The 25363-nt window shown below is 30.3% G+C and overlaps 4 protein-coding genes across 4 annotated transcripts; 3 read left to right on the forward strand and 1 right to left on the reverse strand.

Annotated features, from left to right (window-relative positions):
- Positions 1-3295: 3295 nt before the first annotated feature.
- LOC124530955 lies at positions 3296-9547 on the forward strand. The gene is made up of 6 exons (XM_047105329.1): positions 3296-3401; positions 4006-4091; positions 4232-6360; positions 6427-7488; positions 7575-9133; positions 9255-9547. The coding sequence occupies exons 1-6, from the start codon at positions 3296-3298 to the stop codon at positions 9545-9547; spliced, it is 5235 nt and encodes a 1744-aa protein (XP_046961285.1).
- A 5035-nt stretch (positions 9548-14582) lies between these two features.
- Positions 14583-19288, forward strand: LOC124531045 (aromatic-L-amino-acid decarboxylase-like). Its single transcript, XM_047105467.1, has 5 exons — positions 14583-14848; positions 16975-17095; positions 17474-17587; positions 17830-17949; positions 18092-19288. The coding sequence occupies exons 1-5, from the start codon at positions 14769-14771 to the stop codon at positions 19163-19165; spliced, it is 1509 nt and encodes a 502-aa protein (XP_046961423.1). The 5' UTR covers positions 14583-14768; the 3' UTR covers positions 19166-19288.
- A 587-nt stretch (positions 19289-19875) lies between these two features.
- On the reverse strand, positions 19876-21489 carry LOC124530958. Its single transcript, XM_047105331.1, has 2 exons — positions 21107-21489; positions 19876-20065 (listed from the first exon to the last, which is right to left on the reverse strand). The coding sequence occupies exons 1-2, from the start codon at positions 21285-21287 to the stop codon at positions 19935-19937; spliced, it is 312 nt and encodes a 103-aa protein (XP_046961287.1). The 5' UTR covers positions 21288-21489; the 3' UTR covers positions 19876-19934.
- A 1447-nt stretch (positions 21490-22936) lies between these two features.
- Positions 22937-24586, forward strand: LOC124531073 (negative elongation factor E). Its single transcript, XM_047105526.1, has 4 exons — positions 22937-23311; positions 23401-23554; positions 23753-23914; positions 24363-24586. The coding sequence occupies exons 1-4, from the start codon at positions 23044-23046 to the stop codon at positions 24565-24567; spliced, it is 789 nt and encodes a 262-aa protein (XP_046961482.1). The 5' UTR covers positions 22937-23043; the 3' UTR covers positions 24568-24586.
- The last annotated feature ends 777 nt before the right edge of the window (positions 24587-25363 follow it).

Below are 25363 nucleotides of genomic sequence, written 5' to 3' on the forward strand. Positions count from 1 at the left end.
TTCAGTATCGTGAACTTCAAACCCCTTGGAAATTTGTCAACGAAGTGTTAACATATATAAATAAATAAATAAATAAAACATTGAACATAAAAGTATAAATAAAAATATAAACATACACATAGAAACATGCAATTTCATACATTTTCCAAGACTACAATGACATTTATGGTCGAAATACGACGACTAAGAGATACGACTAGATTTCTTATTCTATTTTTGCTATTAATATAAATTCTTTAAAATTATTAAATCAACAATCTCAAGTCATGTGGCAGCCTGCCTGTCTGAATAGAAGGAGAAATGTTCAGTGCTATACATACTTCCATTTTAGCAACACAAAAATATACTACTGATTTTTCTCCTGGTTCCTCTCGGTACATTACGAACTGGTAGTAACTCTACATTAAATTTACATATGTGACATGGCCAGAAATGAGCCAGGCCAGAACCCAATTGGATAAAGAATATTCATATTTTTTATTCAAGAACATACATTTTGACGTTATACTAAAATTTAAATGTATGGTTCCCAAGTCCTTCTTCTACACCTTTATTTTACCTATAACATGGTGTTGCTATACATAATATAGGCCTTACGTTTATTGTTGTGTGAAATGGCGAATAATTATCATATGGACGACTAAGGTGACGTCATTATTATAATTGAAAATACACTAAATATTTGGTCAAACGAACATCGGTACATGAACTCCTAATATCAAGAGAATTTATAACTTGCTTTTAGAGCACTAGTTGTGGCCTAATATTTGACTAGGATTTAAATTAAATTTAAGTAAAAATAAATCTTTCTACTTTATTATAAGGTTCATTTTGTTTTAATTTAAATAATTCTTTAAACATACATCAGATCCCGAACAGAATCAATATCCAGGTAAAAGTATTAGATCAATTTCGCTAAGTGCGACGTTATCGGAATAATAGGTGCCGTTGGCGTTAAAATCAAAAAGAGCCCATCGGCGCTTTTGGGCAAGAGCACTTAACTTGATTACGTGCATTTGAAGCCCTACTAGTAAAAAATATAAACTTTGCCTAAGAACATATACTCGAATAGAAGTGGCATATGAATCTAACAAATTATATACATTTATCAAGGAAACATTTTAATATTTAGAGAGCATTATTGCAGAAATAGAAAAAAATATATGAATTTTATTTATTGTAAATTATCTTTAATCTAATAGTGAGCTGAAATACATTATATGTAAAGAAAATTTGTACTTTTGAACTGATAATAATTTCGTTTTAACGACATTTAAATCCGAGAATGCATAAGAAGTTTTCACTTTTTAACTTTTGGATGTATTTGTACATAATCGACCCTAAATTGATTACAAATCTACACAATACATACGAATTCTAAGTTAAGTATGGCTGAATAATCTCCTGTAACATTTTACTAAAGTTTAAAATTTATAAAGTGTAACTAAGTTGTCATAAAAGAGGAATATGACATTTCTGATTTCTGTGGTATTAACACTGTAATTTTAAAACTTGATAGTAAAAAGTATAAACAAAACGCCGTGCTGGTAGAACGAGGGTAGGTGACACGTGCCGTGCGCCGCCGTTCGCCCGCACAGCCACGCGGCCCACTACGCGGTAATTGTTGCATTATGAAAGCGTCATCGCTTTTTTTTAATTCAACTTCAACAAGTATTACAATGCGTTTATAGATAACAATTACTTTACTGCAACAACACATTAAACAGAAAAGAAAGTAAAAAAGTAACAGTCTGTAAATTACCCACTGCTGGGCTAAGGACTCCTCTTCCATTAAGGAGAGGGTTTGGAACATATTCCACCACTCTGTTCCAATGCGGGTTGCTGGAATGCACATGTGGCAGAATTTCGATGAAATTAGACACATGCAGGTACTTTGACTTGCACTTATATATAGTGGTGCTTGCCTGGGCTTGAACCAGAAATCATCGGTTAAGATGCACGCGTTCTAACCACTGAGCCATCTCAGCTCATAAATAGAAATTACCTTAACTTAATTTTTCTTTAATTGCACAGTTAACCAAAACCATATTTATTTAGAAGAAAGTAACATTGGCAAATACCTGTTTATTATTAGCAAATTAAAAATATATTAACAATAGTAACTTATTATTATAAGATGAACAGAGATAGTTCATAACTTACTAAGTTGTTTAAAAAAATTATATATTATTTTCCTAAAAGACGCGGCACCTCCACCTTCGGTTTATGAAATTTGGTACTTTTAAAGTTTATGTGAAGAAGGAATGCAGAAAGCTAAATTTTTTATATATAACACATAGTAGGTAGGTATTATGAAAGTTCAACACACGTTTATCTAAATAATATTTTTTCATACGAAACATTCATAGTTTACGTTCACACTGCCAATGACAACACACGTCATGTCATAGAAAATGTAATGAAATTCAGTGACAATTTTTTTTAAATTTGTTTTTTTTTTAGAACTGTAGTGTCAAAGTATTATCCTTTAAGCCTCATTCTTCCTACGTATCTTTTAGAACCCTTCATTTTTTTTGTTCTTAATGAATTACGGTCGAATTTCCACTATTAGTTAATATGTAATAGACTTTCCCACAAAAAAACGTTATCAATTTACATGTTTGCAACCGTTTTTAATTTGTAGAGTCGCTTAAATGTTCACAACATTGACTTTAATTTTCACAACTATGTAATATAGGATGTATATACACATGTTAGTATGAAAATTTTCCCCTAAAATAATTTACTTTTCTTTTGCACATTCTAGTTTCCTTGATGCACCTTCGATGATGTGTTTATTTAATATTTTTCTAAAACATATTTAGTTCATATTATGTATAAATTATCTTGTAACTATTATATTATTAATTTTGTACCTTGAAACAATTTTAATAGTTAGAGTTTAAGTACCGAATACAAAGATCTTGCCACGAATAAAAAAATCTAAGCTTCATATCATCTTTTCAAATAAAGTTTTCTGTAAACTCCAAGTAATTGTGTATCTTTATGTAGTACCCTGTGTTGTTAATCGTACCTACCTTCCAATGCCTTATTTCTCGCTAACAATGCAAGCAAAACATCGGGCGGCGGTGGATCCAGAGGATGCATAGCCTCCAGCGTGGGGTCCATGAGCTCTCACGAAGCTTTTGCCCAACATTAACTTCACAGAAACTTGTATCCCTACATCCAATTTGTCCGATAATCACAAAGCATTAATCCCTCAATACGACACCACAGCATCCCGTAGCAGTCACGGCTTAAGAGTCTTACACACGCAACTTTTCATAATTGAAGCATGAAAGAAGTGCAGCGGTCGTCGCGGCGGATAAAGGCTTGGCCCACGTGGCAGCGCCGCCCACGCCCGCCCCTGCCTCGCTTTCGCCGCGCCCTCCCATTGAGAAGTAATTTTTCACCCCCTGAATCTGATAAACCCCCGGGCCCGGGGTGACGAGGGGCTCCCCCGCCCCGAACTAATTTTCCCGAGTCGTACGACACACCCCCCGTGCTTACATCCATCTACAATATTACTCTAGCGCGTTATACCGTTCACGGGGCACTTCGTTCCTACTTATCTCGTACCGAAGCGAAGAAAGGGAATTTTGAAATTATAACAGTCTTTTGTAATTCGCATTTAGTACTCGTTTCTTATATTTATTTTCGAGCTACCAAAAGTATGAGCAAAACCTGTATATATACTGGCTTTGTTATATAGTACTGTGTATTCTACAAAAATATATATTTAAGTAATTTTTTTACTCAATTCAATATACAAACTATTTAACTACTAACACGGTATTTTTTAACTGTTAATTATAAAGTTTATTTTGTCTATGTCATAACAAAATAGTATTTTTGAAGTTTATTGTATTAATCGTCATTTTAATATGTTTAAAATCAATTTATTTTAATACAGTTATATTATAATTATGTCTAATTGTAATTCCTACAATCCTGATGATGTTTTTAAAAGATTTAAAGTTGTGGAATTTCCAATATCTTTTGTAGGGCTTTCTACAACACTTGAATTAGATGTTGAATTCGATCTTGATACGTCTGCTTATCTGAAAACGCTATGCGCAGGACTTTTGATGGTAATATATGAATTCAAATATGATTTTATATAATTTAATATGAAATTGTCATAATAAGTACTAATAACACGTAATATCTACAACGTACATATGTTGTTTACTCGAGGCTTCAATGACTTATAGACTTGCACTGTTTTCAGAAATTTGACGAAGCCTTTCAGATTTCTGCCGCACACAGAGCATTTAATGTAAAATATAAAAATAGCCATACGATTGAAATAACATTTACACCTAAAAATGAATGTATAACGAAAGCGAAGTACGATAAACAATTCGATAACAGATTTGTATTTGATTTACGTTTAATCAAAGTCGATGGAAGTAGATGTTGTTACGATGAATTTCATTCCGAAATTGGGCGATATTATATTAGTGGCCAATTTGAATACCCAAAAATACACCACACTCCAGAAATCGTAAATTTTGGTGATGTCATAATAAATACTAAAACAACAAAATTTATAAGAATACAAAATGAATCTGTTTTGAGCGCTAAAATGCAATATGTTAGAATACCTGGCATTACTTTAGACCCCGAAACTTTTACAATATCACCGAATACGTCAAAGAAAATTGCCATAACCATCAAGTCGACTTGTCTCAAATTAAAAAATAACATAACATTCGAAATAATTAATCCACACGACGTATTTAAAGAATCGTCAGACAAAAATTGTATACCTTATACTGTAAATTTTAATATAAAAGTAATTTATAAAAAATCTTCGAAAAAAATACAAATTGAATCATTACATAAATTGAACGAATTAAACCCAACCTATACGTACACAGGCAAAGAACTATTAATTCATAAGGAAAGAAATAAACTAGGACTTAAATATCTTCAAATGTCTAAAATGTTGTATGAAAAAATCCCTATTTTGGAAAAGTACACTACGGACAAAGACAGGTGTTATTCAATAACTTCAAAGGAAATCAAAGACAACTTTTTTTTTCAAACAACCCTTGAAACACCTTCAACGTACGATCTATTCCAAATAAGATTAATCCCTTTTACTATAAATTTTGGAAGAGTCGGTGCATCAACTTATGGGGAACATAATCTCATAATTCATAATAATACGAAATTCAATATATCAGTGGAATTCTTCAAAGATAAATTTATACTTTATTCAGACGAAAAGAAGGTAACACTAAAAATGAAAGTTAAACCTTTTGTAAAAGCAAATGTCACAATATTTTGTCTAGCACACGTGGAAGGGACATTTTCACATACATTTAAATACACTATAAATGGAAAATATCACCGGAACCATCCATATACTTTACAAATTGGCAATCCAACTTTAATGGTAAATGAAAAGTGCTTGAAGTTTGGTATGGTTACAACTGAAACATTTGTAACTTCAGTCCCTATTAGAATTTATAATCATTTTAATATACCGGTAGACTTTAAGTGGGATGAATTACATCCAGATACGCCCTTTGAAATAATACCAAAGACTGGAACTATACCACGGCACTCGTGCAGGTTATGTGATGTACAATATATATGCAAGCCCAATAAAACGAAAACACATGAAGTTGAATTATTATCAATAAGTAAAAATACGAGAGCTATACCTTTTGAACTCAGTGTCGTTACTCGTAAGTTGTCGATAAAATTTTTACAGACAGCGGTAACATTCAAAGATATTGCTTTAAATTTAGAAACTATTGAAAACGTCAAACTTGAAAACTCATCGAGGGAAATTGCTCTCTTTCATGTAGTAGAGCCGTTAATTCAAGGTTTAAGGATAGAACCAATGTGTGGTACCATACGTCCAAAAATAGTAATGGTCTTCGATATAATTGTAAAAATTCCATGTATTCTTGAATTCAATTTTGACATTTATATAAAGATTAATAATAAAGAAAATGTTATCTTACCGGTTAGTGGAAATGTTGTGGAACCAAAATTATTAATACACCCTAAAAATATATACATGCCTCGAATACCTTGTGATATGATTACCTTTGTACCAGTAACATTTCAAAATTTAAGTGTATTAAAGACAGATGTCGAAGTACTGGATACAGGAGATGATAATATTTTCGACGTATATATAATGCAAGGGAATGAAAGAAAGAGAATATTTAATTTCAATTTAGATGGTGGTCAATCCAAAACAGTATATATTAAAGTATATGATATATTTCGACGAGAATATGAAATGTATATACCATTTAGAATAAATGGCTTGCTAGGGCCACCTGATCAAAATACAAGCTCAACAGAACTTCGGCATTATATAGAAGACTTTGAAAAGTAAGTAATCGAAAAAATATAATAGCTTTATTATCATTTTTAATAATATTTTAATTTATTTTCCAGGTCATACGAAAATAATCCTAAAATAAAAATAAAAAGTACAAATAAAGATATTTGTTACTGTCGAATAACAGGAGTAATAACCGTACCTTGGATAACATTTTCCGTTGATAAATTTGAAATGATTTACGTACCAAATGTCGAAAATACTATGGATTTTACTATGACTAATGTATCCAAATATTGCTTACCCATAACCATTGTCACGTCAAAACTGGCTCCAATATTTACCTTAGACATACATAGTACAGAAGACAGTCAGATTACTATAAATGAAAATAATATGAAATTCGAATTAAATATAGGAAAATCAGTAAATTTTACATTAAAATTTCAACCAAAAGGACACGGTCGATTCGTCTCGACGGCTTTATTATATTTGGACAAACTAATGACCATACCTTACTACAACTTAACTTTTATCGGAAAAAGACAAATACCGGATATGTATCCTGATACACATAAAATTATCTTTCCTCCATGTTCGATAGGTACAGAATTAAGAAAAATTCTGACATTAAAAATGGACGGGCAATCAACGAAAGATTTATTTTCTTGTTCTTCTAAAGAGGAACCAAATCTTCAAGTGGCATTCATTGACTCTAAAATTGAATTAGAAAACGAAACATACTATACTTATGTTTCGGTAAAAGTTTCAGTTTCCTGTCAAACAAGTTACGTTCAAAATATCACTTTGAATTTTCAACACACTAATGGTTCATGTTGTGAAGTAGATGTTTGTTTTTGCTTCACTTACTGTCCTTTAACTTTACATTCTCAGTTTTTAGTTAAAGCTGAAGATAGTTCATACCCATACTTTCCTTTAAAAACTCAACTGGAACTTTATAATTACATGGAAGCCTGCTGCTCATTCCTTGAGAAATGGATGTTTCAACAAGGATTTCGAAGAGATTTGTATCCCATTATACCAGATACGTTTCATGCTATTTCAGCATCTATATCAACCCAATCAGGCGGCGCCAAATCAAAAGGAATTAATGTTTCATACTTAAATTTTGTTCGGAGGATTGCTGGGCCTCTAATGAAACACATACGTAAAATATCGTTAGTTATTGAAATTATTTTTTTGTTCTCATTTCGTTTATCACAAAGTAAAATTTTTTTTATAAATTCTTAACTCGCATTTTTAGGGTAGTTGGGATGGACGAGTCATTTAAATGTGTTAAAGAAATTCATGACACCTATCGAGAAATAATAATATTGTTAAGATCTCGCGGAGCAAATGTAGTTGTCTTACAGCCGAAGTTTTTGCTGAGTTATGAACAATTTGTTATATATTCTGAAAATACAACGCCACGGTGCAATGCTGACATTATTTTAACGCAACAGCTGCTAGCCGATGTTGTGCTTTTTAATAGATTAAGCAAACAAAGTTGGATTGATTTAATTCTTCAAAGTTACAAAGTATTTGTGATGGATAGTTGTTTCTTTGAATGCATCTGTATGAGTACCCAACCGAGAGACATTGTAAGAATATTAACAGAGTGGTATAACGAAAATATTTTATTACAACATGAAAAACTTCGTGGTAAGAATAAAACCCCGAAAAATATAACCAATATAACAACAGATTTAGCGGATGGAATTGCAATAATATCAACTATATTGACTTACTGTCCGTTTATGGAAGAACATTTTCAATTATTTTGTGACGATTGCAATAACTGTATAGAAAATAACATTATAAATAATGCTTGTCTTATAATTGAAGCAATGAATATTTTAAAACTCTATTTTCCACTAAGCAGCAAAGACTTTTTACATCCAAACTTTTTAGTTATGCTGTTCTTATCTATACATTTATTCGTAACATTGCCCATGTTTAAGACAAAAGACAGAGTAGAGTTTAATCCTCCTCTTCTAAGAAGTTCAACAAGACTATTAGCTATTAGTCCTTCGAATCAAGAATCATTAATATTTAATTATATAATATTAAATAATACAAAAAGTAATTTCACCGTTGAAAAGACGTCTACCGCTGATACTGGTAAAAAAATATACCTCGGTGTTAAATATACAGCTAACTTTGTTGCAAAAGAGACAGCGGTACTTCTCGTGCATGGGTTTAATAAAACGAGAATATTTGATACTTTCATTATTTTCATCCTCTCTGGACATGCAGGGTCGCTCTATCCTATAAGGAAGTGTAAAGTGACCGGACCGTTGTACAGACCAAATAAAGTAGATGTTTTGGTAGCATCCCCGTTTGCTGTAAATGCTGTGTTTAAATTACACTTGACTGATAATGAACCTGTAATACCTGGTACCTTTAAACAAGATATTCAACCAAAGTTTTGCATAAACCGACTTTACCTTATTGATCAGGAAATAACTTTAAGTGGCATACCCAAAGAAAGTGGGCAAGAAGTTATAGAACACAAATTATATTTTCAAATTGTTTGCCTTAGTACTCAAATTGAGAATTCATGGTTATGGTTCAGAAGTGACGTCGGTGAATTTTTTATACGTATAACGACGCAACCTCGTTGGGATTTAGCTATAGATACTTTACAAGTTAAGGTTCAAACGTGGCCTATAGACCCCTGTAGTTGCGGAGAAGCTTGTGAGTGCTATCGAACAACTGCCGTAATGGTTCCTCACCGAAACGAGTTAATGGTAAAATCCTTACGCTTTGCATTGCTTGAACAAGCTTCAGATACAATGATTCAAGTTTTTGATCAGCTAATAGGTATGATATTTAGTTTTCGGTCCCAATAGACCTTTATATACCTTACAAAGTATTATACAAAGTTCTTGTTATTGTAACTATTTTAATTTTCTTAATTTAATCTTATTAAAACCTATTACAGAAACTGCTACAGGAAAGATTATCTTAGGAATGCTTTTAAAAGAAGGTGGTACAAATATATCGGAAGTGCAACACATTCTAAAAAGCGAGGCTACCTTCCGAATCACCTCTAAAACTCTATTTCCAAGACTCGAAAAAGTAACTTTGGCTCAACATACAAACGCCTTTTTAGCTCTACCTGTGACAATACCAGCAAAGGAGAAATCAGAGAAATATGCAATTACTCTAACATCTGAGTGCGGAATGGACATACGAACTTATAGGATAATATTTATTGAATCGTATAGCGAATAATGATATCAAGGAAAATGTATTATTTTGATACATGCACTAATAGCGTGTATAATTTCAAAATTTATAGTCTAATTATATTTATACTTTAACAATAATAGAAAACTAACCTTGAATGTGCAGTTATCATTTCGTAGTATTTGACGTGTTTTAGTATTATAAAAAATTACTTCCGGGTCGAACAGTTTTATGTTGATACAATTACTTTATAGTAATTTGTTCCTTATTTATTAATCAAGTTTATGATACTTGCAATTTAAGTTTATAAATAAATCGCATTTAATAGCTAACGAATATAATAAAATTCTATATATTGGATTATTTTATTATTGAGCCACAAAGAGTAAACAGCAAGAGCAACTCAAATAATAGGAGATCATTCTTTCAACCCCATTGTATTGAATAGTTTAATAATAATTGGATGTCATGGGCCAATACCGTGCTTTGTGTTTGAGGTCTTCTATACCTACGGTTTCTATCAATAAAAATGTATTATCAAGGAAAATGTATTATTTTTATACATGCACTAATATCGTGTATAATTTCAAAATGTATGGTTATTATATAAATAATTTAATACATTATTTATTTAACTACGACTGCATAAAAACAGCCACCCGGTTCCTATTCGCTTATTAATTATTATAACAATACTTTCCATTGTAGAAGTGACACTTAACTCTATAACGTTAATAGCCTCAAAAGGAATAGACATCGTTATTATAGCTATATATCTATGCATATACAACATATATATAAAATTCAACCTATTAAAATTTGAAATCAAAACCAATTTCTTAGATTAATTTTAAAGCTTTAAAATTAGGTTCCAAATCATGCATACATAACACACTATACACAAAAAAAAAGCATATAAATATATGTATATACACAAAACTCATGCTTAAACGACATAATTTGTATACACGTTAAACATTGTATGGTATACATTACCATTATCCTATTTAATTTAATTGTAATATATTGTTTGCTAAAATCGTCTGCAAAAGAGATGGCACTTTATCCTAAGATGAATTTTTTTATATAAACTCATCTAGTCCGAGAAATTCAACTATAAAATTTCATTTAAAATTGACTATCACATATTTTATTTATTTCATTTAAAGGAAGGTTTAAATTAAAAATAAAGTTATCTGTTTTGATATAATGTTATAAAATGTTTTGTCAACGATAACTACCTAATAACATTTAACTTACCGTCATCCGACATAGATTATGTTTTTAACCCAGCGGTTCCTTTTACGATACCCAGGTCTGATCAAAGTAATTTATTTCTGTCAATAAACTTTAAGCATGCGCGTGATTCACCGTCCTGGAACTATGACAGTAATAAAGCCGCACTAAAATATATATATAGGCATATGTACCTTAGAAGCAATCGTTATTTCGGAATTTGCCAGTGTTTATACTTCCGTGGTTCGGATGTCTACCTAACTAAAGCAAATAATTCCATTATGGTTGGGTATCGCCTAAACAATGAAATTAAGAAAATCTAGAGAGTATCTGTGTCTGCGCGAACATACGTGTGATCTATAAATATCGTTATAAATAAGAATTGTCTTATTATGGTAACAGTAAGTTGATTCATATGCTTGTTAATTCGAAAAATTTCTCTATTTTCTTTTCAAAAAGTACATTTATAAGTACGGAAACAGCAGTGCCGATAACTTCTGGTATAAGGGAGATGTCGGTACCACCGCGCGTCTGTCGCCTTGACCGTTCCACTTAGCCACGCTCACCCGAGCGGCAACTGTCTGGTTTGAAGTAAGCTATTATTGACCTTTCTGATTTGTTTCCCATTATTTATTCATCCATACCCATAATTTGTTCATCCGACTATAGCTTCCTTAGTCCATTTTGATAAATTAACTGTGTTTTACAAATTTTGTAAGCAGAAATCAAACTATTACCATTCAAATAATAATTCTTAGTATTTTTTTTACTGCCTATAATTATACAAATATTTTTTTCTTAAATAATAATTTCAAGAACTTTTCAAAAAATATAACACCAAGATACCTCTTTACATTTCATAGGTTTGGAATGAAAATACTGATGAGAGGTTCCAATATAATAGTTTTCTTATGCTAGCAAATCTTAGAGCAGTACGAAGTTGACTACGACAATATTATTGATATATTGATATTTTTTATATACATAAATATATTGATTGAATCTCCATAAACTGATATTAACATTAATATTATAAATTTGAAAGTAACTCTGACTAACCGAATTTGATGAAACTTGATGCAAACGTTAACTCGAAGAAAGGACATAGGCTATTTTCAGTTTCTAGCCTGCCACGTGACAACCAACACGATAAACGGGAGCGAAGCCGCAGGCAACTACTAGTAACTTATAAATAAACATGGCGGTAGAGTCTTGTGTAAGTTCTGTGAAAGTGTCACCAACTCTCCCATACCTAGTCTATCTCCATACAACAATACCATGTAAGGCTTATACTGTAAGAGTTACACAATGGACACAACATCTTAGCTCCCAAGTTTAATGGTGAATCGGCGACGTGGAACATTAATATTTCTTACTATAAAAATGATTATTAGCGGTGTTAACCGTTTCCGATGAGGTGGCCCATTTGGTACTGTACACATACTATATAATATAGCTTACAGATAAAGATAAAGAGTCATTGCAGTGCATTGCCTAAGATAATAACGTTAGTAGCTAAGACTGGAGGACACATAAAACTTGAAGTTGGCGGGAACATCGTATAACAATAAGCAATATATAATCCAATGATTATAACATTTTTAATATAATTCTCAGACTCTCCAAATATCTATATTTGATAAAATGAAAGGTCCGTTGATGTTGTCAATAATGTTTAATTTGAAGTCATACACGATACAACCATGACATTTATAATAAACGAAAACAAATTATTATGTAAATTTTGTTTAAAAATAAATTTGACATGTTTGAAGGAATATAGCAGTTTGTTTGCTTACAATATTATTTTAAAGGAACTATTTTCTTTAACCATTCTCAACGGAAACTAACTAACTGCGTATATGACAATGCATATATCCACCACGCTGCTCTAATGCGCGTTGGAGGATATACATATGGCAGAATCATTTAAATTAGACACATGTTAGTTTCCTCACCTCACAAGACAAATTAAGCCCAAGAAAATTCGGTGGTGCTTGCCTGGGTTAGAACACGAAATCATCGGTTAAGATGTACGCGTTCTAACCACTGGGCCATCTCGGCACTTCTCTTTCTCTTCTTTCATATTATTTGTGTGTGTGAGTGTGTGCGTGTTCGATAATACAAACAATATGGAATAGAATTTCCAGCACTCTCATATAAAAATGAGAAGGCAAAACCGTCATAACGAAATACGTTTTTACGTGCTTTACACGGGAATATAGACAGCGACAACAGAAAACCTGATCATGTTCTAATGGCCAGTAGTTTTTTACATATGCCTTTTTATTATTAAACAACAGTATCTAAAAATAATATTCGGAAACGTTATTTAAGGTAACACGAATGCAATTTAATAACGGAAAAAGTTTTTTTAAAGCACACATTCGTATAGAGCTCTGTGCGATATAGGTACTTGTAGAATCATTGTTTTTGCTTTTATTTTATTTAAGTACTAGAGGATTTGTCGTTTCACTTTCAAGCTATATTTGTGTAGATGCATTGATTAAAAATATAAAAAAAAATTACGAAACGACAAACAAAATTCCGAAAAACCTTGATATACTTTTAAAATTGGTAACACTTTTAGTTACTCTCACTGTAGCTTATTTATACATAATATATGAGTATGAAGGTGAAAGCTATAACCAGGAGCTACGTTTTGCAAAAATTGCAAAGATTAAAATCTTTTAAAAAAAATGAGATTTGTAAAAGGCATAATTTGTGATCAGACGAATTCGGTTATTTTATCAAAATCAAAATCAAAATAAACTTTATTCAAGTCGGCTTTTACAAGCACTTTTGAATCGTCAATTAACAATTAAGTGAAGCTACCACCGGTATAATTTGTATCAATAAGTAATTAATAAAATATTTGCTGTATCTAATTGTAAAAAGTGTTTGTTATAATTTTCATAGCTTTTTTATATTTTAATGTTATATAAATTATTCCGAGGATGAAGAATTAGTGATCTGTAAAATGGAACCATACCTATAAAAGAAACTAGCTCCGCACGTATTGGTGTGATTGAAAATTGTTTCCTTAATTTAGTTTATTATTTATAGTCTATTAGTCTTTTTAGTTTAGTTTTATTTGATTATAATTTAATAAAAATGTAGGTACTTTATTTAAACTCTAACATTGTCATATATAAGAGTCTTTGCATTTAATGATATACCTTTACATAAAATTAAATAAAAAAACATATTTATTGACATAATAAAAATCACATCTATTATCTTTACATGAAATAAAGTATGAGAGAAAATGTTTACCATTTCTTTCGACGATTCTTCTTGGAAGAATTGGCCTCCGAATGGGCTGTAGTTTTCCATATAATTAAATACTAACATAACGAAACAAAGGTGCTTATTGACCTCACTTTAATAAAAAAGTCTGATTTGATTTAATTTCATGTTTATTGAAATAAAATTTAACTTTGTTATAACAAATATAAACACAATAGGTATAATATTAATATACATAATATTATTTTTGTTAAAGAAAGAACTTTTCACAAAATGAAAACTGATTTCCTTATTGTTATTATAAGTATTATCTAAATAATTTATATTAGCGTATTATCAATTTATTTATAAATTATATAAATTGTAGTTAATTTCTATTTTTGATTTGATAAAAATGAGACACTGGAAACTAAAAGTTGCTTTTTAGTATTTTTAGTATGTTTATTATTATTTTACAACATTTAAATGTTCGTTTAACTTACGTAATGATAATTCGTTGCAAAAATTTAAAATTAGAGCTTGTTGACTTATTCCTTTGGACACTGAATTCGCGAATACAAACAATCGGTCGTAGAAAGCTGAGTAGCGCATATAAACGCGATCTCACAACCTGTTTTACCATTGTCTCTCTGAACGTCTCTCGACTTCGAAGTGCCTTCGCTTCTTTTACTTAATCGAATATTTTATCCCACAAAATCGTTTTCACTAAATTCATTATCAAAAGCATAATACGTAGAGGAAATTAGGAGTCGTGATTCAAGTTCATCAAGTGCAGTGCATTATGGATTCCGGCCAATTCCGCGAGTGCGCTAAAGCGACGATTGAGATGTTGATTGATTACTACGAGAATGTAGATAATAGGTAATAATTTTGATTTATATTACACTGTAATGATATGTTAATTGATATTTTCATATTTTGGAAATATTAATACTTATTTTATATATCTCTTACATTGAAACTGGAGTCCAAAACCAAACTCAAATAAAACAATAGTTTTGCCTTAAAATCTATATACTAGTTTTCTATATACTTGTAATCTTGATGGTCTAGCATCTAATTACAACTTGTCCAGTTGCCATAAGTAATTTAAAAAAACAACATACGATTTTAACAAACGATCTCATTTTTCGCTCGGTATGAGCTTACGCTTGTGCGAATAGTTACGAGCTAATAAGTACAATATTAATCCAAAAAATCTCTGGGGTCGAACAGGCGACTACCGTATCGACGAACAGGCCGGCTGTTGAACCACTGTGGATTTTAGGCTCGAAATTTCTGTCAGTTATTCGAAAATTAAAATGTTCATATCTTCAAAGTTTTCCCATTATTATTTGCCGTTTTTAATTTCACATGAGTTCGAGAACGAGCCTTTCATTTAACAATAGAATATGAGTCCCATAATATGTAACGTTCATAATTATGATGTTCTTTGTCAACAATGAAATCTCGTCCTCGTCATTGTTTGTAAGCTTGAAATAATTCCGCTAATAATTGCTGTAATTTTTATTACATAACGCAGCTAGCAATCGCTTGTAATCATGCTAATATTTACAAAAGTTTTTTTTACAATGAAACAAAGGGTGTTTCGTTCTTTTACGACTCTTATGGAATAAATACATAAATATAATGGCTAACATAAAATGTTACTCAAACTTCGAAATTAAAAATAATAATAGTTTAAACTTACTCACACCTCATGTTTTCATTGAAAGAAACTTTTCATCTGTTGCTTGTTTTTCATCTCGTTACCTTATTTGCACATAGCTTTTTAAAAATTACAAGTTTTAAATACTCGTACGTACACTTACTATAATTCAATGGATAGGATCTTTGAAGTAGGTAATTAAAACTTACATAAATTATTCTTAGTTTAACTAAACTAAGTACATTTACGCTTGTTATGTTGCTCATTGATGAGTTTAAAATTTGCTGTCAATGTGATATATTTAAACACAGATATGTCAGATATGTTTAACTAAAAAAATATAATTTTCTATGGATTTTTGTAAACTTTGTCTAAAAAAGAAAACCTGCGCGTTGAGGTCTGTATTAAAATTAAGAAAATCGAAATCGAAAATCCCCAATCATCATAGTCTTCTTTTGGTTTTTTATAATTATAATTAAATAACACTTAATATGATTTAAGACCTACAATTACTATAACAAGTTTATTAAAATAAAAAACTGATTCGATTAATGATTTTTCGCAAGTTGTAGTGATTTCACACTTTATTGAAAAAAAAAAGATTTTCATTATTTTTATGTATTTTTAAGTTACTATCACTTTAAATCATATTTTGAAAAGTGGAAATGATCTCCATTTAAATCTGTACAACGGTATGCAATCTATCTTAATTCCGTGATAGAAAAGTATAATCAGAAAAATAGACATCGAGAAAGAAATGGATCGTAAAGCGCTATCTGGTGCTTTGGATGAGTCGATGTATCTGAATGTCGTAAATAATTAATACAGTATTGCTATCCAATATAAATGGATATGTATAAAAATGTTTGTAGTAGTTAAATACTTATATTTGATTAATAATTCAAATATTCTCCAAAGATACTTATACATACATATTTCCGATTGTTATATGCAACATTTTATAAGCACTTCAGAAACATAAATATATTTTATTTATATTTTATCACAGATATCTTATTAGTTTATATATTTTAATATAAATAATAATTGAAATAATTGAAGAAACGCTTGATGAAATATACTTAAAAATCAATTAGGCTAGATAACAGAACTGGCTCATCATTGCCGTCGAGCCAATAACATATTATATATCTATTTTTAATACTTTAGACTTTTAAGTGTTCTTTTTTAACAACTTATCAAAGATTTAATTCCATCGGGAAAACGATGCGTAAGCATAGCAAAACCTTAACTTTTACACAGAATATTTCTACAGATTATATTTATTTGAGATATTTTTTTCATAAAAAAAAACAGTAACAATTGTATTTCTTGGCAGAAACGTTTTACCTTCAGTGGAGCCCGGGTATCTCATGAAATTATTGCCTGAAAATGCACCCGAGGAACCTGAGGATTGGAAAACTGTACTCAAGGACTTCTACGAGAAAGTTTTACCTGGTGTAAGTTGAATTTAAAATTGTGTTTGTATTTTTTCTATAATATTACAGAAAATTAATATACCTACTTATAACAGCCTATAAATTGTTTTAAAACTAACGGATAACGGATAATAACGGATTTGAATCGCGTATATTAATTATTTTTGGCATCCCGACGTTTCGAGCACTTTACAGCGTTCGTGGTCACGGGTAGAAAATTTAAGACAACACTATAATTTTTTGTTATAGTATGATTAACATTATATTATTAAAAAGTTTTAGTAATTGAAATAAATGAACTTATTCTAATCAAGCGAGCCTTAAAATTACAGACATATCAATTAATTGTACTAATCAATGAGGAGGATGAAAAAATAATTTAAGTAATGTTTGTTTCAGGTAACGCATTGGAATTCTCCACATTTTCATGCTTATTATCCTACTGGTTGTTCATACGCCAGTATTATTGGAAATCTTCTCAGTGACGGCTTAGGAGTCATAGGACTTACCTGGGTAAGGTTTTTCTTTAGCTTAATAATATTTTGTATCGTTGTCATGATGTCGTGTTATTAAGATAAGCAATTTACTATACATGTTTATTTAATTTTAAACCATAAAACTAACAAATTGCTATACCGAGAAAACACCTAAAAAAAGTACAAATCAATTAAAAAATACTTTATCGTTTACAAAGAAGCTTGTCAATTACCAATCAATGTGATTTCGTTCGATTAAAAACAATTATTTTTAATTAGATGGCGAGTCCAGCGTGCACTGAACTAGAAGTTGTGACCATGAATTGGTTCGGTAAGCTGCTAGGATTGCCGGAAGAATTTTTAAATTGTTCAGATGGACCTGGGGGTGGAGTTATTCAGGTATTTTAATTGGATCTAATGTCATTTCTTCTAGCACTAATTATAGTTGTCACTCATTTACAAAATTAACTCATTATTCATAAAATGCTTGTATGAGATCATCATATATTGTGTTAATTTTTTTTTTTGTATTTCGTTTAAGGGCTCCGCAAGCGAAGCTACACTAGTTGCTTTATTAGCTGCTAAAGATAAAATGGTACGTACACTTACGCAAACCAATCCTGACTTAGATCACGATATATTGAAAACTAAATTTGTCGCATATACGTCAAATCAGTGCAACTCTTCTGTAGAAAAGGCCGGTGTACTCGGATCTATGAAAATGAGGCTCTTGAAAAGTGATCCTAATGGTAAATTGCGTGGAGAAACATTGAAAAAGGCCTTTGAAGAAGATAAGGCGCAAGGTCTAATACCATGTTATGTGGTTGCAAATTTGGGTACTACAGGAATATGCGCCTTCGATCCTCTCCATGAGTTGGGACCAATATGCAATGAAGAAAATGTATGGTTGCACGTTGATGCTGCTTATGCTGCATCAGCATTTATATGTCCAGAATATAGACATTTAATGAAAGGCGTTGAACATGCCAATTCATTTGTTGTTAATGCACACAAATGGCTTCTTGTAAATTTTGATTGTTCAGCTATGTGGGTTAAGGACTGCTATGACTTGATCTATGCTTTTGACGTTCAACGCATGTATTTGGACGATTTAAAAACAACAGCAAAAATACCAGACTACAGACATTGGCAGATGCCATTGGGTCGCAGATTTAGGTCACTTAAATTGTGGACTGTTATGAAAATGTACGGAGCTGATGGTCTTCGAGAACATATCAGAAATCAAATAAACTTAGCACTACATTTTGCAAAATTGGTACGATCGGATAATAGATTTATCGTCGAACCAGAACCGTCAATGGGTCTTGTTTGCTTCAGACTTCAAGACGGCGATAGCAACACAAAAAAATTACTTGAAAATTTAACAGAGAAAAAAGAATTATTCATGGTCGCTTGCACGTATAGAAATCGATATGTTATACGATTTGTAATATGCTCCAGACTTACCACAAAAGAACATATAGAAACGAGCTGGAATTTGATTAAAGGAGAAACGGATCGTTTGATTAGTCCAGACAAAATAAATCCTAAATCACAATCAATTTCCACAATCGATCATTTCGAAAGTATTAATATTTGCGAAAAATCCAAGTGAATTAAATAGAATTGAGTTTGCAACATAAGACAGTTATATGAAAGCATACGTGGTTTGATAGTAAATTTAAATATAATATGTTAAGTACGATTATCAAATTTTTTTTTTGTCATAGTATCTTTTTAACTCTATTAAAAATAAATATTTGTTAATAGCCGAGCCAAATAATAAATATTTTAATACTATGATAGATACTTAACAGAGAAAGATAGGTATTTTTTTTATTGTTGGTAAAAGTATAAAATAAATATAATCTTATGAAGTATATAGTAAACAAATTGAGACAGTGAAATACAAAAATTATGTAACAAATCATTGTTTATGTGTACCGTGTGGGAATATCAAAAGCTTTTATTTATTGGTAAAGGGCTTATTATGGGAGCAAAGGTATCAATCAATGGTTAAAAATGAATAATTTTGCATCATGAGAGAACGAACGAATCCTTCATTATGAATATTTCGTATCACTTGAGTTTTTATTAGGAACGGGATAAAAAATTCTTTTTTTAAAGATAGTATATTTTTGTTGACAAATCTGTAAATGCTCGCATGAAAATATTCCGTCATAATTTAAAGTTCTTAATTACGTTGGCTTACTATAAGAGAATTGTTTATTTTTAAGGATGTATGTTTATGTATTGAATTAGACTACGATAAATAATATATTATATAATCGTGATAATATATTCAATAATAAATGAATACGAAACTTTACGAAACTGTTTTATTTATTAGTTTTTTTTTTTATAAATGTGTAAATACGAATTATTTAGATACAACTGCAAGTTCCACTGACACAGATGCCATATGAGTAACCCTTTGGTAGACAATGTTCTTGGCAGATGGCATATTCGGTCGCTTCCTCGTGGGGACAGCTCACTCGGCCTGGTACCTTGACATCTGAGGAATTGGGATAAACAAAATTAAAACATATACTTAAAAAAAAAAATCTATTATTTTTCTGGTGATTGGGATTATTTAAGAACACATCGATTTTTTTTTAAACAATCCAAATTAATTCATCCTTACAGTTGTCGGTCGGTACTGAAATATATAGTTTAAAACCGCTGAGGCAAATTACAGAGAAACTCAGATACATATTATAGACTCAAGTCATTAATGCACTTTGAATTCTGTGGTTTGTTGATAAAACAAAACAGGTCTCAGAAATTCTGAGTGTACAAGTTTTCTCATAAGTTTTCCTTTCTCGTTAAAATATAAGGAAATAATTGTAATTATGGTGTCATTCCATTCTCACAACAAACAGCTCATGTTATTATTTGTGAAATCATTTGTTGTTAACAAACGTTTTCACAAACAAAACCCGTCTCCGGAAATAATCGTACTCTGAAAGGCGAGTACGAGGCATAATCCTGGCTTCTAGTTAGCCATAGTTGGATATTGAATTCAAATGCACATTGTGAATTTTATATAAAAAGCCAATGCACAAGTTTCTCGCTGTTCCAGTTGAGATTTCCGCCTCGGGTATCTATTCTAATAAGAGGTAAATACGGTAAAAGATCCTTCTATTTTATGCACAGTCCACTTCCTCAAATAAACCAATGTCAAAAGTTATCGGGTTTGAGGTATTTTGTACATTAAAATACAAGGACTTAATATTGCCAAATAGCCACTAAAGTTAATAAAACTCAATTTCCATTTGAAACTGATAGACAACATAAATAATAATAGTTAGTTAGAGTATGAATATTTCATATTCTTAAATAATGTTACACGACTCAAAGACATGAACTCTTTTGTGTTAGTCTTGAATTGTAATTAAAAAAAAAAAAGAAAAACAAAAATTATACACAATTGCACAATGTACCTATCAGAAATTATATCACGGTTAGGTTGGTGAGTTGTTAACTCAAAAGTTATTTCAGATTACAATTTAATAAAAAAAAATACAACAAATTAAACGTGTATTTTAATTTTTACCTGATTCACTTAGGACTTGTACCGGACCGCCTTTCACTGTAGACGATGCTGTTTCGTGTGATTCCAACAAGGTTTCTGTTTTCGTCACACTACTGTCTCTTGGCATTGGCAACGCATCAGTATGTTGTATTAAATAAATAGAAAGGATAATTAGGATAAAATAAATTCCCTTAAAAGCCATTGTTAAACGGTCTTATTTCACACAAAATCAAAGAGCACTTTATACGTGTAACAAATACGAAATGAGCTTGCCTTTCTGTAAGGTCAATATAACTGTTTTCCTTAATATACCTACATGCATGAGTCAGTTGATTTAATTACGTATGATGTTATTTTGCTAATCATTGCTATGACACAATTACCGGGAAAAGTTGTTGATACACCTAACTGTAATTGTGTATTATTTATTTATAACTTTAGTTGGTAGTAAGAAAAAAGAAACAAAATAAAAATAGTGTTGTTACTTTTTTTTTAATAATTGAAACTGTTGTTTGTTGTTTAAAGAAAGATATTTTTTTCCTAAAAGTTTATTTAGACCGTATACAAAAACAATGAAGGTAACACAACTATAGTCTTATTTAAATTACTGATCTGTGATTATTATAGATTATTCTAGCTCTCATATAAATCACCGCAGCTTAAAAATGTTATTCGGTTCATACAAGGAGGTAGCAAATTTAATTTACTTTAGAATTAGATATTAACTAAAAACAAACCTTTTAAAGAAAATGCCGTAGCGCATATTATTATAATTATTGATATACCTAAAATACTCCAACGTACAAATCGGTATTTTATTAAACAGTCTCTTGTTACAGTAAGTTCCATACTAAAAGTTCACCAATTGTTAAGCATAATTGTAATAAAAAATACCATTACTATAAGTTGAAAATTGCCTATTGCTTTATGTTTAAAACAACGAGATAGGCACTCCAATAAACAATTAATTATCTAAATCCTTAATGTATAATATGGAGTTTAAACCATAAAAGCAGTATGGTTTAAAGTAATAATAACCATTGTCATGTTTTATTTTAATATTAAAGATTCCATTAGAAAAAGTCTATAAGACTGGTAAAGAAAACTTGAGCCCGTTGCGAATGAAACCTGCTCTCGATCGTTTGTATTATTAGACAAAGTAAGAGTGTATATAAATATAAGATTATAATATTTATGGTGGTATTGTAAACCAATAAATTGCGTTAATAATTCAACGTTATTATCATTTCATATCATTTTTAAAAGTTACCTAATTATGCTCTGCAGAAGCACGAATGTTGATATTTTTTTTTTTTGATAAACGTAATTAACGGCAAGAATGATCTTTTACATTGATTATTAAACATTTAATATTTCATATTATAAATTTATGTAATTATAATATGAGACACAATTCAAGAAACGCCTTATAGAAAAAGGAATAAGGTTTATCCTATAAAGTAAACAAAATCTTAAATATGCTTATTAAATCAAAAATCTAAATCAAATATTCTTAATTGAAGGAGGCTTCAATTTGAATCGTCATTTTGTGCAATGTTGGATTAACTACCCAAAGAAGAATCTGCAAGATAGTCATTAGTTACTCTTTCTTACCGTTTGAATTACATAGTATAGTATCAAAGTATCAGTAAAGTACAATTAATTATTTATATCCCGCTTAGAAATCAACAAATATGAAATCTATTCTTTTTATCTTTAATATAAAATTTTAAGGTGTTGCCTTATTTATATATTTTTTTGACGCAACACAAATTTGAACAAAAAAAAATCGAAGTCCATACTTGTTTGTTGTTGGTCTTTGACATTGACATATACAGACTTAACTAAAGCCAAATTTTCATTTAATATTTAAACTTTTTTACCAACATTTTTGTAACTTTTGGATAGCAATTGAAACATATTAAAAGATAAACTAATTTATCACATAATTAGTTAAGATGGTGTATCTTCATTTTCCATCTAATTTAACCGAAGAAGAATTAATGCTTCAGGCAAAATATCAGAAGTTAAAGAAAAAGAAAAAGGCTCTACAAGCTTTGAAGGCGCCTAAACAAGAGCCAGAAAAGCCTGTCTTACCGAAACGTCCAACTGAAGCAAGAGATGCTCGAGAAATAGCACGTAAACTAATAAAAAGCGGAGCTATCCAAGCTATAAAAAGTCCACCAACACAACCACAAAATGCTACATTTAAACGACCAAGAGCGGGTAATTTATCACTGTATCAATTTAGATATTTTTTATTGACTTACTTATTTACTAAAGTATGACGAATAAAATATACTTTACCTTATTAGGTCGTGAACGCAAACTTAGTGGTTCAACTGGAACAACAGGAGGTGTAGCTTCATATCAACCATTTAGTGCCTCTCAAGAACCACCACCGCCTGATGAGAAAGCTGCACCCAGAGTTAAATACTTGTATGATTCTTTCGTGACTGCTCGGGAAAAGTAAGTTTCAATAGTGGAATTAATTTTCATTAAAAATAATTAATGATTACATTGATTATAAACTTTTTAAAATTATATTTGTTGTTGCTCAGGATTTGAGAAGCCTAAATTATAATAGTATTGGTCTATTATAAAACATTTATCTGTCATAACTGAAAATGTTTGAGTCTTCTGAATAGAATGCGTAAATTGTTTCAGAGAAGAAAAAGGTGCCCGCAATCAACCATCAGACCCAGCAACTCCAGGTGGAAAAAGTACTTATTTGCAAATTTTAGGCCCTCGGATAACTGAAGAGGTTATAAGGCGTCGCTTAGCTTCATTTGAACCATTTACGTATACACAGGAACCAGAAGAAGAAAAGTGAGTATTGCCTCATTTCATTATCAATTACTTCATTATATTCTAATCAAAAGAAAATAAGATGGTTGGTCTTCACTGTTATGTCACTAAATAATGTACAAAATTAAGATACTATGTTAAGTTACAATATCTTTGAGCATGTTAAATGAACAATAGAAGTCTATAATAAAGCAATACTGATGAACATTTCTTTTATGTAAAGAAGTAGAAAAAGAAGGAATTAGTTTTGCTCACATTCTCCCTAACCATTGAGTATTTAATTAAAGCATAAGAATATAACACTAACTAGGATTTTAATCTGCTATGATAGATACATATTTTTTTACACACTCAGATCTTTAGAATTCTAGAAGTTAGAAATAGTATTGCTTAAATAGTATATAACTTTACTGTTTAAACAGTACTTATACATTATTACATATAATATTTACTATATAAATTATTTCAGAGTATTTTTATCTTTTGAAACTGTGGAAATGGCAACTCATGCACAAGGGGCTCTTGATGGATGTGAAGAAGGATGGCGTGTAACATTTGTAAGAAGACTTCCACAACCTGCTGGATCTTGGACCCCAGCATCAACTCCAAGAAATGCCCCTCCACCAAAAGATTCAAAGCGGGCTCTTGTAACTTATGATGACATTTTTGAATAAACAAATTTTGCTCTAAACTATTCTGTTAAACATTGTTCCAGCTGAACATTTACATTTATTTTTATGTTTGTATTTAATTTAAAATGTCACAGTATGGACTAAGTAAGCAGATAATTTCATAAGTTAGGATTTTTATAGAGGACAAGTTTTTCGGTCTGTTGTGAATGATAAATGCAGTATCTAATTTGAAGTGATTACAGGTTTTTATTTATTTTATAATATTTATATTTAGACTTTACATTTTCAATTTTTTTATGAGCATAATATGGTGTTGCGTTACATAAACTATTATGCATATTCATCAAAAATTTGGTTCTTTTCATATACCAACTTCAAAAGATATATATAAAAAAATGTGAAAGGTTCATGTTCATTCCAAAACTGTAAACAAAAATATTACAACAAATTAAAATATAATTATATTTTTTTTTCAAATACTCAAGACAAAAAAAAATGTTTTTTAGTTGAAGTGATAGTGATCACTATTGCTACGACGTTATTGTCATAGACAATGATTTAATTTTAGACAAAATGAAAAGAAATATAGAAGTATAACAAAATGCGTATACGCGTTTTTTTATGTAAACCACAATAATAAGTAAAAATGTTTCTTTTTAAAACATATTTAGTTGTAACTTTAATATGAATTCGTAAATAATGCATTGTTTACATCGTCATTATGAGTGTATTATTTGCTTTAATAACATATTATGCATTATCAGTAAGCATTTATCAGTAATTTAAATACCTAATAACATATAAACAGAAGGAGGGAGAGAGAGAAAGCGACTGCTTA

This window comes from Vanessa cardui, chromosome 7 (assembly GCF_905220365.1).
Source record: "Vanessa cardui chromosome 7, ilVanCard2.1, whole genome shotgun sequence".
Taxonomy (NCBI): Eukaryota; Metazoa; Arthropoda; class Insecta; order Lepidoptera; family Nymphalidae; genus Vanessa; species Vanessa cardui.

Bases quoted from the DNA above. Each gene is read 5' to 3' on its own strand.
- LOC124530955 (XM_047105329.1), top strand. From the start codon at position 3,296: ATGAAAGAAGTGCAGCGGTCGTCGCGGCGGATAAAGGCTTGGCCCACG. The intron at 3,402-4,005 runs GTAATTTTTCAC...TATCTTTTGTAG, and splicing joins CCGCGCCCTCCCATTGAGAA to GGCTTTCTACAACACTTGAA. The intron at 6,361-6,426 runs GTAAGTAATCGA...TTTATTTTCCAG, and splicing joins TATATAGAAGACTTTGAAAA to GTCATACGAAAATAATCCTA.
- LOC124531045 (XM_047105467.1), top strand. From the start codon at position 14,769: ATGGATTCCGGCCAATTCCGCGAGTGCGCTAAAGCGACGATTGAGATG. The intron at 14,849-16,974 runs GTAATAATTTTG...ATTTCTTGGCAG, and splicing joins TACGAGAATGTAGATAATAG to AAACGTTTTACCTTCAGTGG. The intron at 17,096-17,473 runs GTAAGTTGAATT...TGTTTGTTTCAG, and splicing joins ACGAGAAAGTTTTACCTGGT to GTAACGCATTGGAATTCTCC.
- LOC124530958 (XM_047105331.1), bottom strand. From the start codon at position 21,287: ATGGCTTTTAAGGGAATTTATTTTATCCTAATTATCCTTTCTATTTAT. The intron at 20,066-21,106 runs GTAAAAATTAAA...CCAATTCCTCAG, and splicing joins ACAAGTCCTAAGTGAATCAG to ATGTCAAGGTACCAGGCCGA.
- LOC124531073 (XM_047105526.1), top strand. From the start codon at position 23,044: ATGGTGTATCTTCATTTTCCATCTAATTTAACCGAAGAAGAATTAATG. The intron at 23,555-23,752 runs GTAAGTTTCAAT...AAATTGTTTCAG, and splicing joins TTCGTGACTGCTCGGGAAAA to AGAAGAAAAAGGTGCCCGCA. The intron at 23,915-24,362 runs GTGAGTATTGCC...AAATTATTTCAG, and splicing joins CAGGAACCAGAAGAAGAAAA to AGTATTTTTATCTTTTGAAA.